We start from the raw sequence: 15,206 nt of genomic DNA, 5'->3' as shown, positions 1-15,206 counted from the left end.
CCTTCTGTCTCTCCCTCCCCCCTCAGGTGAATGAGTTGCAGAACTTGACCAGTGCTGAGGTGGTGGTCCCCAGAGACCAGACCCCTGACGAGAACGACCAGGTCATTGTCAAAATCACTGGACACTTCTATGCAAGCCAGGTATGTTACACTAATCAAACTTTAAAGTGCAATTAAATTGCAACTCACTTTAACAAAGTAAGTAGATCAAAAACAAACATGAGGAAATTAAATAACGGAGCGTAAAACTAATTAAAATGTATGTCTGGAAAAATTTCACTACAGTACTAATACTGTTGCCCAATTCCATATCTACCCCTCTGCACTTCATGTGGTTCTGAAGGGATCAGATGGGAGGAGCTATGATTACGGGATGTTCCTCCCCCTCTGCCACTGGGCAAGGCGGTGTCTTCTGTCTGACGGGGAGAGAGAATGAGTCCATATTCATCCCAGTCAGCTCTGATTAGTGAGCCAAAAGGCTGGTTCATGCTATAGGCACAGTATGAATGAAGCTGAGTGTAAGGTTGTGGACTGTAGGGTGAATGGGGGTGTAAAATGTATACAATGTCTGCTTGCTATGTAAGGATTGTCCACCATACTGCTTCACTTCTTTGTAGCATTAATCAATGGCTGCATCTGAAGGGGCACCCTATTCCTTATATAGGGCACTACTTTTGACCAGGACCCTGTGTATTTATAAGTAATAGGGTGCCATTCTGTAATAAAGGGAATGGGGTGCTATTTCAGTTGCAGCCGTTGTTAACCTTACTGCTTGACGAATTCTTAATTCTACTCATCACCTTAGACACAATGGATGTGTGCATGTCATTGTCTGATGACATGTCCTGACCTCTGCCCTCTTACCCCTCCCCAGCTGGCCCAGAGGAAGATCCAGGAGATCTTGTCCCAGGTGAGACGGCAACAGCAGCCCAAACCCTCACCCCGCGGGGAGGGACCACCCCTCCCACGCCCTTCCCGGAAGTAGAGGGGGGCGTCCAGGTGGCCCAGGGGGGCCAGTGACGGAACCGCCCCCGAAGACAGACCAGAGCAGAGACCGGAAGGGAAACACAGGCAGGGACAAGGCGCTCATCTCAGGGGATAAGGGTCATGGGTACCCAACTGTACACCCACTCTGGACGACCTCCTCGACCTTACACACCCACCCCCACTCTCGACGACCCCCTCGACCTTACACACCCACTCTCGACGACCCCCTCGACCTTACACACCCACCCCCACTTTCGACGACCTCCTCGACCTTACACCCCCCCTCTCGACGATCTCCTCGACCAACACTAACCCCCCCCGAGCCGACACCACAGCGTGGATAAGAGACCTTACCCCCCAACCCATCGCCACACCTGTCTGCATCTCTGTGAGAATGTACTTGAGGGTTCCAACGTTGTCACTCACCCTCACCTCGGTCCTGATTGGTTCCTTATTTGTTTTAATGTTGTTTTTTTGGTACACTAGAGAACACAAAGAAGAAATAATAATGAACTCCCTCCTGTCACCTCCCTGGTGTGGTAACACACTCAACCACCTCACATGTTGATGACGGCTGTTAATTTTGTTTTTACCTTTTAATTTTAACTATTTTTTTTTTGCCCTGGATGAAGTGTTTGTTTAGTTGGTTGGAACTTTCTCTCCTGAGTTTTCTTTGGAAAGAAAAAGGTATTGCTCTGAGTCCTTGTAGGATGGAGAAAGGCTAGGGGAGGGGTTTAGATGGAGGGGTGGGGCTCGGGGTAATACTCTGGTGTTTGATTGGACAGGGGCCCCGGTGGTGGTCTAACAGGGCACCCCTGTCCTGCTATTGATAGTGGCATTTTATAAATTCGGATGCATTTTATAGATATATAAAATATATTTAGAGGCGAGGATAACACTGTCATTAACACTTAAGGGACGTGTTGAATGGTGTTGGCCAGGAAAACCAATTTAATATGCATTGTACTGAACTACCTCAGGATCTCTAGTACCTCAAGAAGATGAAGAGAAAAAGAAAATAATTATATATATGAAAAAAATGTTCCTTTCTTTTTTATTTTGCTTTGTGGTATTTTGTATACTTTATAAAGCTAATAGTTATTGAACATTTTTATTTTTTTAAGAAAATTTAAAATTTGGTCAGCTGCCAACTGACCTTGCCTTCAACTCTAGCGCTCTCCGGAGGCGGCGGCAACGTGTACAATGTGTCTGTCGACGGTGGCCCTGTTCATAAAGTCTCTGTACATAGAGCCCAGGGCAGAGTTGGCACCAAACTGTTGGCTGCTGACGGGAGTATCGAGAGAAGAAATTGCCTCAGTTTTCCTGAGGTGTATCCACCATCTAATGAAAACTACAAACAACGAATATATTAGAATAATGCTGAATAATGCCAACCGTACATATTGCAGCAATGCCGTTTAGTTTTGGGATTCTGACATTCTTATTGTTGACGGTACGTTACATTTTTCACACAATGATTTTTCCTTTTGCCTTCCTGGAAGTGCAATGGGTAGCACACAAATGGAGGGGCCTGAACACTGAGTTCTCTCGCTCTCTCTGTAGCCGCCATAGAAATGGACATGTTAGAGCAGCACTGTCTGTTCTGTTGTATTTCTTTTACCTGCTTAGGCCTTACCTGCTTTATTACATCATCCTAGTCTCAAATGGCACCCCCTTTCCCTTTATAGTGCTCCAAGTTGTATACTTCATGGGGAAATAGGGTGCCATTTGGAAGTCAGCCCAGGTTTGTGACAGGCTGAAGTGCAGTCCACAGCCTGACTAGGGTTTTTTCATAGAGGAAGCTTGGCCATGTGCGGTGGCCCCAGTAGCCGCAGTTGGTCTACGTTAGTGTCATTCACTGCATGGTGAAAGTAAGGGGAGTCACACTGATGGATGCTTATTTTGCTATAGAAGCTACGTTGACTAAAGGTTGAGTTTTGTTTAACCAGCAGCTGTAATCTTGATGTGAAGTGAGTTTCAATTGTTATTCATCACAAAAATCCAAGATGCACACAAGAAAATGTACTAAATTTACCTTGATTGGGATGGGAAAGATGAGAAAAAAAATAGTTTAAAAAAAAGATAACAAAATACCCAAGTTTTTCCTTTTTTTTGATTTCATGCAGAATGTAAATATGTTTTGATTGTGGTAAAAGTGCTCGTGTGTATCCATGCTTCCACAGTAGAACGCTGTCTACCTCAGCTGAGGGGGGTTTGTGGTGGCACGCGCCCTCACCCCGCCTAGCGCCCACGCGCTCGCTGCGATACCTCAGTCCCCCCAGGAACACTTCTCTGCATGGACTCGTGCATGCTCACGCGGTTCAACCTCGCGCTGATGTCCACGAGGGGCATAAGTGACCATTATTATTCCCCCTCCCTTTCTCCACCCGTTTTTTCATTTTTTTTATCTACCTCTTTAGATACATTTGAATTAGAGGCAAACTTCTATTTGTTAGATTTAGGGTTATTCTCCCACTGTCCCCTTTCTGATTTCCAAGATATTAATGAAAATAAATAAATCATGTACTCTTTAGAATTTGAACGAATGGAAAAGTTATCAGATGTTTCCTTTGCCAGTGGTTATATATCACACACACTCTTCTAGCTTAATTGATTGTAAATCCTCAAGATGTTGCTTTTCTTTCTGCTTTTCTTTTTGATGGTGTGGCTTCCATGTATTGAACTTTCTTGCCTGGGTTTTTCGTGGGGAAAAAAAAGGTCAAATTCACCGGTTTGAAGTTTTTGGATTCAATGACTGGACAATAAGTAACAAACAAATGTTTAGAAAAAGGACCTGCCTTTTGTTTCTGGTTTGAGACTAAAAATAAATACTAAGCCAGTCTTCTTTCTTACCTTTGTCTTTACGGATGCTACATTGGCCTGCTGATTTGATAACGATTTGTTCGGTTAGCATTTCCTGGATGTGTAATGTGGAAAATCATGTTTGTGGGAAAGAGGGACTGGGTTTGGGAGTGAGTTTTTGGAAAAGTGTTCTGGTTTAAGCATGATGCCCCCCTCCCTGCGACCATGCTTCTGCCCCTTCACCCCCCTCACAGCTCAACTTGTCAAATGCCTCTGAATAAATCAAAAAAATGAAATTGGCTCCCACGTCTCTCACTCGTCTTTTTTTTCCCTCGTGGTTTTTCAATCTGTAAGATGCCATAAAATGTAACTTAACATTTTGTTAAAGGGGAAGTTCAGGATTCTACAACTTGATGCTAGTTGGTTCCTCAGCCTGAAAGAACACTATATACAAAAGTTAAATGAGTGGATTCAGCTATTTCTGCCACAAACTTGGCAGATTAGCCCATACTGAAGAGCACAGTGACTTCCAACATGGCACCTTCATAGGATGCCACCTTTTCAACAAGTCAGTTCTTCACACTTCTGCCCTGCTCGAGCTGACCCGGTCAGCTGTAAGTGCTGTTATTGTAAAGTGGATACCTCTAGGAGCAACAACTGCTCAGCTGCGAAGTGGTAGTCCACACAAGCTCCCATAATTCTGTCTTCTGTTGCAACACTCACTACAGCGTTCCAAACTGGCTCTGGAAGCAACATCGGCACAATAACTGTTCTTCGGGAGCTTCATGAAATGGGTTTTCATGGCCTAGAAGCCGCACACAAGTCTAAGATCCCCATGTGCAATGCAAAGAGTAGACTGGAGGGGTATAAAGCTCGCCGCCATTGGAAAATCCTTCTCTGGAGTGATGAGTCACATTTCACTGTCTCTCAGGCTGACGGACGAATCTGGGTTTGGCGGATGCCAGGAGTAAGCAGCATGACAACGCCCCTGTGAACAAAGCGAGGTTCATACAAAAAATGGTCGAGTTCGGAGTGGAAGAACTTGACTAGTCTGCACAGAGCCCTGACCTCAATCCAATCGAACACCTTTGGGATGAATTGGAATGCTGCCTGAGCCAGGCCTAATCGCCCAACATCAGTCATCGACCTCACTAATGCACTTGTGCATGTGTCGCTCCTCCCCCACCCTAAAAGTGTAAGTAGTGAAAAGGATGCCATTAGGGAAGCAATCATAGTCTGTCTCTTGTACATCAGCCGGTCCTTCCTCAGAGGGACACAGAAGAGAATGTAAAGCTTAACGGATGCATCATGTCTGAGTGTTTCTCATTAACCCTGACCAGTGGTTCTGCTCCACCTGTTTAACAAATAAATAGGAGTTAGCCTGTTTTGCGTGTTATTTTGCCATTAATACATATTACATCAGTTTGCAAACAATGTAAAAAAAACTATAATTGAGTTAATAAAGCGGTATACGAACATTCTTCTTTTGCTTTCTGGAGTAAGGCAGCTCCAAAATGCAAGCGTTTGAGCCTAGCTCAGCAGATTCAACCATGAGTGGTTTGGAAGGAATTAGTGTCGAGGTGCAAGCATTACAAAGCAATCACTAGACTGCTACCAAGTGGAGTGGGTGTGAAGTCTGTGTTTAAGGGTCTCTTCCAAGATTAAAAGATAAACATTGAGTCCAGCATTACTTCTGCCGCGTTCAAAACAACTGGACACTCAGAACGGACACATTTTTTTTAAATGAGCTCCAACTGGGAAAATACATTTTAAATTATCATCCAATTCGGAATTGCAAATCGGGAAATCTAACCATTTTCTAGAGCTCCGACCTGAAGATCACTGACATCACGATTAGACCTTGTTTTCTTCTGAGTTCCCAGTTGTCTTGAAAGCACCATATATCCAGAGAATTCCAGACTTTGATGACGAAGTTTGATGACAGAATTTGCCCATGAAGGATGGCCACACCACCTTCCTGTTCAAGTGAGCACAACAAAACAAGGTGAGTCCAAAAATGTCTTGTATTCTGCTGCATAAATTACGTAATATAACAGGAAGATATGTTTACTGTAGCTAAGAAAGTAATACTAAGTGTATATTTTGTAGTAAGTTGTTAGTAGCCCATGTGCCTCACCCTAATAATTTGGTCCCATAACTAAGCCTATTGTTCTGACTTGGTGGTGCACATTAGGCTATAAAGCCTGTTTTAGAGAAATGTCATTGAATATTGTAAGAGCTTTCATTGTCTGCTTATATGCCCCCTTCATTTATCCTATGGTTCTGACTTAGTATACAGGGAGAATACTGTAAGAACGGCCCATGTTCTGAATTCTCTCACTGTACATTTCAGAAGTGCTGAAGAAATAGTTCTATTTACTACGTCCATCCGAGCTCGCTCATTAATGTCTTAATCGAAATCACGTATTGCCTCTTACCCGCTCGTTGTCCCCTTTGCCATAGTTTCTACATCTCAATTGTCAGGAGAAACCATATTTGTTTAAGCTAGTCAGCCATATCAGCTATGTTTTTTTAAAGGCAGTAATGAGGCTGAATGAACTGTTTCCCTGCCAGACAATGCTCCGCTGATTGCTAGCTGTAGCAGTGGTAAGGTGTTGGAACTGCAATTGGGACAGCTTTATGTAGGCCCGAACAGTTTGTCCGCACCGTTTGTCACCGTTACGGTGCAATGAATATACAGTGGGGCAAAAAAGTATTTAGTCAGCCACCAATTGTGGACGTTCTCCCACTTAAAAAGATGAGAGAGGCCTGTAATTTTCATCATAGGTACACTTCAACTATGACAGACAAAATGAGAAAAAAAATCCAGAAAATCACATTGTAGGATTTTTAATGAATTTATTTGCAAATTATGGTGGAAAATAAGTATTTGGTCACCTACAGACAAGCAAGATATCTGGCTCTCACAGACCTGTAACTTCTTCTTTAAGAGGCTCCTCTGTCTTCCACTCGTTACCTGTATTAATGGCACCTGTTTGAACTTGTTATCAGTATAAAAGACACCTGTCCACAACCTCAAACAGTCACACTCCAAACTCCACTATGGCCAAGACCAAAGAGCTGTCAAAGGACACCAGAAACAAAATTGTAGACCTGCACCAGGCTGGGAAGACTGAATCTGCAATAGGTAAGCAGCTTGGTTTGAAGAAATCAACTGTGGGAGCAATTATTAGGAAATGGAAGACATACAAGACCACTGATAATCTCCCTTGATCTGGGGCTCCACACAAGATCTCACTCCGTGTAAAGGAAAGAATGTATGGGGCCATGTATCGTGAGATTTTGAGTGAAAACCTCCTTCCATCAGCAAGGGCATTGAAGATGAAACGTGGCTGGGTCTTTCAGTATGACAATAATCCCAAACACACCGCCCGAAGGAGTGGCTTCGTAAGTAGCATTTTAAGGTCCTGGAGTGGCCTAGCCAGTCTCCAGATCTCAACCCCATAGAAAATCTTTGGAGGGAGTTGAAAGTCCGTGTTGCCCAGCAACAGCCCCAAAACATCACTGCTCTAGAGGAGATCTGCATGGAGGAATGGGCCAAAATACCAGCAACAGTGTGTGAAAACCTTGTGAAGACTTACAGAAAACGTTTGACCTCTGTCATTGCCAACAAAGGGTATAGAATAAAGTATTGAGATACATTTTTGTTATTGACCAAATGCTTATTTTCCACCATCATTTGCAAATAAATTCATTAAATATCCTACAATGTGATTTTCTGGAGAAAAAAATTCTCATTTTGTCTGTCATAGTTGAAGTGTACCTATGATGAAAATTACAGGCCTTTCTCATCTTTTTAAGTGGGAGAACTTGCACAATTGGTGGCTGACTAAATACTTTTTTGCCCCACTGTATTGTTTAGTGTAGTGGCTTTGCTGGCATGCATAAAAAAATATTTTGGGAGTATGCCCCACCAAGAGTTCACATGCTAAAATCACCACTGACCCTTACCTCTTCACAGACAAGATCCCTTTGGCAGTGACTATTTCCCAGAAGGCAGCAGCCGACCTGTCGGAAAGTGTGTTTGAGCGTGGCGAGGACATGGTGTTCAGTGTCTGTTCACGACCCCAGTAAATACCTGAAGACTGCCAATGCTGTCGACTACATCTGGGACTTCAAGAACGGCAACCAGCTGGTCACCCATAGCAACGTGGCCACGCATGCCTACAGCGCGGTCGGCGAAGTTAACATGAAGCTGACGGTGGAGGTGGCAATCAAGATCCCGTGCCCCCCGCCAACACCGATGAGTGCTACTTCGCCACAAACTACAGGTACACTCGAGTCACACACCTCACTTCAGAGGAGACTTCAGGTACACAAATCTACAATAAGGTATGTACATAGTACACACAATAATGAGCTTCACCTGCACCGTACTACTGCCACACATGCCTGGGTTAAGGTTGGGGGATGGAGCATGTTTTATGGACTGATTGAGCAGCAGCCTCATGTCCATCTTTGGAGTGTTGTATCATATCTGGTGTCCACATACTTTTGGTCATGTGTCTATGGAGCATGATGAACTGGAATCTGTAGTTCGGTTCTCTAAAGCCAGTACAAACTTCAGCTAACTTTAGCCCCAGTGCAACTGTGTTCGGTGGTCAGTTACTGCAACAGTGTAGTAGTGTCAAAAATCCAACTTTAAATTATATTTAAATCCGGTTACTTGTTTCATCACTTGTAACCCCCCCTACTCCCAAGACACATGCAGATCGGTAGGCTACAGACATTACCAGTATATTCACAAACAGTGGTTAGTTCACAATTTTCACAGAACAAAATTGAATTTTTAGATTGGTTTGAAATGATGGCTTTTTTTTATTTTTTATAGTAACTAAATGACTACAATTCAGTACATTCGTGCAACAAATGTAAATGATATGCACATTAGAGAATGGGTAGTGGGATGTACAGTTAAACTGATAAATCTAATATTTGAACATTTTCTAAAAGTAACACATTGTTTGGCTTGTGAAAGTCTGCAAAGATATTTACTAAATTTGATTTCCAAAACCATGAGACCCGTTTAACTTCAAAGCAGTTCCATTTGGCCCAGTTCCATTTTAGTTCCTAGCCCCATTTCTCTTTGGAGCTCACAGACCTGAAAAGACTAGGGGAAGAAGCTAGGGATTGAAATGGGAAAGGACCTTACTGTCGCGCTCACACCAGGGGTTTATTCATTACAGAAACTGTCTTTCCAGTTTTAGAACCAAATGGAAGCAAACAGAGCAAAACGAGTGTCTATTGGACAAAGTCAGGTAGGTCCAGCCCCGTTTCGTTCTGTTTAAGAAACGTTTTGCAACAGAATCGGTGGAATGAATACACCCCAGCACTGCCTTAAACGCTGCCCCGTCCCAACTTCAAAACACTGAGTTTTATTGCAAACTTTTCTTAATTCTTGCCATTTGCCACATACTTGTGCTTCTACTACAAAGTGAACTAAACAGAAAATATATTTATATTTTTCAGCACATCTTACCTATTAACAGTGTTACTTTGACAAACTAAAATGTAAAGAAGTTCTTGGTTATTGGTATATATATAATCTTTGTGATGCATTTATAAATGTGCTAAATGTATAATTTGTTACTAAAGAACCTCTAAGTAAAAACGCTTGCACCTGTTCAGGATTATATAACGTTACAGAACATTCAGATAGAAATGTATGGTGTAGAACAGATACACTCTTCTGTCAGTTGGGATATTGAGTAAGTTCTATTTGTTTTATTTCGTTCGGCATCCCTTCTGTAGTACCGACGGTGGGTCTACACGGGGCGTCTGTCCGTCAGCAGGCGGCGACTCTCCTCGTTGGTGGGGAATATGATCTCCCTCAGCCGGCCCATACGACCCCCGATCTCAACATGGACACTGGCATCCTCCACCAGGGACCTCGTCACAGGTCTGTAGACCTTATAGCGCCTAGGGGAGGGAAAGAGGAGGACAGAGAAATGGCATAGAGAGGGAGGAGAGAGATCATGAGTAAGGGAAGCTTGGTGATAGACGTGAGTGTGTGGATCACTGTGGCTTGACTTACTTGTAGACTATGAAGGCGATGAAGGCAAAGATGGCTACCAGGATAGCACTGGAGGAGAGGACAACCTCTGCAGCATGAGGAGCTTTAGACACTACAAAAGGGAGGGTGGTAAGAAAAAAAAGGAAATGGACAGTGATAGAGAGTTGGATCGAGGAGAGGAAGGGAAAGAAGTAGAAAGGAGTGCAAAGAAGAGATGTAGGTATGAGACCAGGAGAGAAGGAAAGTACTTTAGTATCAGGTGCAAACTTAGCACAAGCACTATTAAACAAAACCTAGACAGACTCCTTTGGGTCAAAATGCCCCAGAGGAGACTTTTACCTATTTTATCATGGAGAGAGAAATCCTGACAAAGGAGGAGGATATAGCCAACCCCATAAGGAGGAGGAGCTCTACCACGCTCTCATACAGGAAATTCATCCAAACCACTTGAGGTCAGTACAGGGAGTATGTGCACTCCAGCGTATATACAGTGGGGAGAACAAGTATTTTGCAGGTTTTCCTACTTACAAAGCATGTAGAGGTCTGTAATTTTTATCATAGGTACACTTCAACTGTGAGAGACGGAATCTAAAACAAAAATCCAGAAAATCACATTGTATGATTTAAGTAATTAATTTGCATGACATAAGTATTTGATACATCAGAAAAGCAGAACTTAATATTTGGTACAGAAACCTTTGTTTGCAATTAGAGATCATACGTTTCCTGTAGTTCTTGACCAGGTTTGCACACACTGCAGCAGGGATTTTGGCCCACTCCTCCATACAGACCTTCTCAAGATCCTTCAGGTTTCGGGGCTGTCGCTGGGCAATACGGACTTTCAGCTCCCTCCAAAGATTTTCTATTGGGTTCAGGACTGGAGACTGGCTAGGCCAATCCAGGACCTTGAGATGCTTCTTACGAAGCCACTCCTTAGTTGCCCTGGCTGTGTGTTTCGGGTCGTGGTCATGCTGGAAGACCCAGTCACGACCCATCTTCAATGCTCTTACTGAGGGAAGGAGGTTGTTGGCCAAGATCTTGCGATACATGGCCCCATCCATCCTCCCCTCAATACGGTGCAGTCGTCCTGTCCCCTTTGCAGAAAAGCATCCCCAAAGAATGATGTTTCCACCTCCATGCTGCACGGTTGGGATTGTGTTCTTGGGGTTGTACTCCTTCTTCCTCCAAACACGGCGAGTGGAGTTTAGACCAAAAAGCTCTATTTTTGTCTCATCAGACCACATGACCTTCTCACATTCCTCCTCTGGATCATCCAGATGGTCATTGGCAAACTTCAGACAGGCCTGGACATGCGCTGGCTTGAGCAGGGGGACCTTGCGTGCACTGCAGGATTTTAATCCATGACGGCGTAGTGTGTTACTAATGGTGTTCTTTGAGACTGTGGTCCCAGCTCTCGTCATTGACCAGGTCCTGCTGTGTAGTTCTGGGCTGATCCCTCACCTTCCTCATGATCATTGATGCCCCACGAGGTGAGATCTTGCATGGAGCCCCAGACCGAGGGTGATTGACCGTCATCTTGAACTTCTTCCATTTTCTAATAATTGCGCCAACTGTTGTTGCCTTCTTACCAAGCTGCTTGCCTATTGTCCTGTAGCCTATCCCAGCCTTGTGCAGGTCTACAATTTTATGCTGTCCTTACACAGCTCTCTGGTCTTGGCCATTGTGGAGAGGTTGGAGTCTGTTTGATTGAGTGTGTGGTCAGGTGTCTTTTATACCGGTAACAAGTTCAAACAGGTGCATTTAATACAGGTAATGAGTGGAGAACAGGAGTGATTCTTAAATAAAAACTAACAGGTCTGTGAGAGCCGGAATTCTTACTGGTTGGTCGGTGATCAAATACTTATGTCATGCAATAAAGTGCAAATTATTTACTTAAAAATCATACAAATGTGATTTTCTGGATTTTTACCGACCTCTATACTGCCGATTTTGCAGGTTATCAAATACTTGTTCTCCCCACTGTATATTCTCAGTAAGGAAGCAAGAGCAATGTTTTTGTTCAGAGGAATAACAGTCAAAAGGAAACATGTTGTGTTCAAAGAGAATAATTTGCTCAGTTTGAAGTCACGCATGGCTGACCAGAACTCCATTCAAGTTAACATTAAAGAACTACCTGAAGCAGCAGATGATACTGTTATGACTGAGTTTCTGGCTAAAGCTGGATGTAAGGTGATGTGGAGAGTGATGAGGCGCATGATAAGATACAAGGGTCAATTTACAAACTGCTCCAATGGAGATCGTTTTGTATATGTTGAAGCAGCACCCATCATTCCTATAACACAGTCTGTAAGGATGGGCCCTCACTAAAGACAGGACTGGCTGACACAATCCCACACTTGAGGGGGTCAGGAGATGGTAGAGTACAGTCCTACTACACTGGACAACATAAGGTGCAGAGGAAACTTTTTCACACTATGTGCAGGAGAACAATCCTGTCCCCATGAGTAGGGCAGACATATCACATATCTCAGCTGAAATGACTGAACGTGAGACTGAGGTTGTAGACGGTAATTCTTCGGTTCCCAAGAACAAAGACCGAGTGAATGAAACATTGGAGTTGGTACCTGGTGAGCTAGAGTATCGATAAAAGACAGTACTGTGCAGCCGTCTTCATCGACCTTGCCAAGGCTTTCGACTCTGTCAATCACCATATTCTTATCGGCAGACTCAGTAGCCTCGGTTTTTCGGATGACTGCCTTGCCTGGTTCACCAATTACTTTGCAGACAGAGTTCAGTGTGTCAAATCGGAGGGCATGCTGTCCGGTCCTCTGGCAGTCTCTATGGGGGTGCCACAGGGTTCAATTCTCGGGCCGACTCTTTTCTCTGTATATATCAATGATGTTGCTCTTGCTGCGGGCGATTCCCTGATCCACCTCTACGCAGACGACACCATTCTATATACTTTCGGCCCGTCATTGGACACTGTGCTATCTAACCTCCAAACGAGCTTCAATGCCATACAACACTCCTTCCGTGGCCTCCAACTGCTCTTAAATGCTAGTAAAACCAAATGCATGCTTTTCAACCGATCGCTGCCTGCACCCGCTTGCCCGACTAGCATCACCACACTGGATGGTTCCGACCTTGAATATGTGGACACCTATAAGTACCTAGGTGTCTGGCTAGACTGCAAACTTTCCTTCCAAACCCATATCAAACATCTCCAATCAAAAATCAAATCAAGAGTCGGCTTTCTATTCCGTAACAAAGCCTCCTTCACTCACGCTGCCAAGCTTACCCTAGTAAAACTGACTATCCTACCGATCCTCGACTTTGGCGATGTCATCTACAAAATTGCTTCCAACACTCTTCTCAGCAAACTGGATGCAGTTTATCACAGTGCCATCCGTTTTGTCACTAAAGCACCTTATACTACCCACCACTGCGACTTGTATGCTCTAGTCGGCTGGCCCTCGCTACATATTCGTCTCAAGACCCACTGGCTCCAGGTCGTCTACAAGGCCATGCTAGGTAAAGCTCCGCCTTATCTCAGTTCACTGGTCACGATGGCAACACCCATCCGTAGCACGCGCTCCAGCAGGTGTATCTCACTGATCATCCCTAAAGCCAACACCTCATTCGGCCGCCTTTCGTTCCAGTACTCTGCTGCCTGTGACTGGAACGAATTGCAAAAATCGCTGAAGTTGGAGACCTTTATGTCCCTCACCAACTTCAAACATCAGCTATCTGAGCAGCTAACCGATCGCTGCAGCTGTACATAATCTATTGGTAAATAGCCCACCCATTTTCACCTACCTCATCCCCACAGTTTTTATTTATTTACTTTTCTGCTCTTTTGCACACCAATATCTCTACCTGTACATGATCATTTATCAATCCAGTGTTAATCTGCAATATTGTAATTATTCGCCTACCTCCTCATGCCTTTTGCACACATTGTATATAGACTCCCCTTTTTTTTCTACTGTGTTATTGACTTGTTAATTGTTTACTCCATGTGTAACTCTGTTGTCTGTTCACACTGCTATGCTTTATCTTGGCCAGGTCGCAGTTGTAAATGAGAACTTGTTCTCAACTAGCCTACCTGGTTAAATAAAGGTGAAATAAATTAAAAAAAATAAAAAAGTCTGCAACAGTGACCTCTCATTCCAAGAAAAAGAATAAGAGGAAAAATGCTCAAAATGAAAGCTGGGAAGGCCTCCTGGGTTGCACAGTGGTTAAGGGCGCTGTACTGCAGTGCCAGCTGTGCCATCAGAGACTCTGGGTTCGTGCCCATGCTCTGTCGTAACCGGCCGCGACCGGGAGGTCCGTGGGGCGACGCACAATTGGCCTAGCGTCGTCCGGTTTAGGGAGGGCTTGGCCGGTAGGAATGTCCTTGTCTCATTGCGCACCAGCAACTCCTGTGGCGGGCCGGGCGCAGTGCGCACTAACCAAGGTTGCCAGGTACACGGTGTTTCCTCCGACACATTGGTGTGGCTGGCTTCCGGGTTGGATGCGCGCTGTGTTAAGAAGCAGTGCGGCTTGGTTGGGTTGTGTATCGGAGGACGCATGACTTTCAACCTTCGTCTCTCCCGAGGCCGTACGGGAGTTGTAGCGATGAGACAAGATAGTAGCTACTAAAACAATTGGATAACACGAAATTGGGGAGAAAAAGGGATAAAATTAAAAATGTAAATTAAAAATGAAGCTGGGAAAGTGGCTACTGAGACCAGTGAATATCATAACCCAATAGAAAACCTGGAGGTTAATAGGGGACCCCGAAGGCGGTGCAATTCTCTGGGGAAAACAAAAGTAGGCGGCCAAACATCGATGCTGGCCTTCATTCAAACAAACCGGAATTAACATACACCAAACGGCCCGGGGTACCAAGCTCCCCATCAGAGTCTGGAGTTACAATGCCTTGTGAAAGTATTCGGCCCCCTTGAACTTTGCGACCTTTTGCCACATTTCAGGCTTCAAACATAAAGATATAAAACTGTATTTTTTGTGAAGAATCAACAACAATTGGGACACAATCATGAAGTGGAATGACATTTATTGGATATTTCAAACTTTTTTAACAAATCAAAAACTGAAAAATTGGGCGTGCAAAATTATTCAGCCCCTTTAAGTTAATACTTTGTAGCGCCACCTTTTGCTGCGATTCCAGCTGTAAGTCGCTTGGGGTATGTCTATCAGTTTTGCACATCGAGAGACTGAATTTTTTTCCCATTCCTCCTTGCAAAACAGCTCGAGCTCAATGAGGTTGGATGGAGAGCATTTGTGAACAGCAGTTTTCAGTTCTTTCCACAGATTCTCGATTGGATTCAGGTCTGGACTTTGACTTGGCCATTCTAACACCTGGATATGTTTATTTTTGAACCAGATTTTGCTTTATGTTTTGAATCATTGTCTTGTTGGAA

At 44.1% G+C, this 15,206-nt stretch overlaps 2 protein-coding genes across 3 annotated transcripts in view; one reads left to right on the top strand and one right to left on the bottom strand.

Annotated features, from left to right (window-relative positions):
* The window catches only part of igf2bp3 (insulin-like growth factor 2 mRNA binding protein 3), a 33,613-nt gene extending 31,625 nt beyond the window's left edge, over positions 1 to 1,988 (top strand). For both annotated transcript variants that reach the window (XM_064983119.1, XM_064983118.1), the window contains 2 exons: positions 27 to 140; positions 874 to 1,988. In XM_064983119.1, coding sequence (XP_064839191.1) covers positions 27 to 140; positions 874 to 984 — 225 coding nt within the window. In that variant the 3' untranslated portion in view covers positions 985 to 1,988. The remainder of the gene's footprint in view (positions 1 to 26; positions 141 to 873) is intronic.
* A 6,637-nt stretch (positions 1,989 to 8,625) lies between these two features.
* Positions 8,626 to 15,206, bottom strand: part of gpnmb (glycoprotein (transmembrane) nmb) — a 32,533-nt gene continuing 25,952 nt past the window's right edge. The window contains exons 11-12 of the mRNA XM_064982586.1: positions 9,844 to 9,934; positions 8,626 to 9,728 (exon numbers count right to left, since the gene is read on the bottom strand). Of these exons, the coding sequence (XP_064838658.1) occupies positions 9,575 to 9,728; positions 9,844 to 9,934 (245 nt within the window). The 3' untranslated portion in view covers positions 8,626 to 9,574. The remainder of the gene's footprint in view (positions 9,729 to 9,843; positions 9,935 to 15,206) is intronic.

The sequence above is a fragment of the Oncorhynchus masou genome, chromosome 13 (assembly GCF_036934945.1).
Source record: "Oncorhynchus masou masou isolate Uvic2021 chromosome 13, UVic_Omas_1.1, whole genome shotgun sequence".
NCBI classification, from domain to species: Eukaryota; Metazoa; Chordata; class Actinopteri; order Salmoniformes; family Salmonidae; genus Oncorhynchus; species Oncorhynchus masou.
Note: the sequence above shows the minus strand (reverse complement) of the source record. Positions and strands in the feature narration are given on the sequence as shown.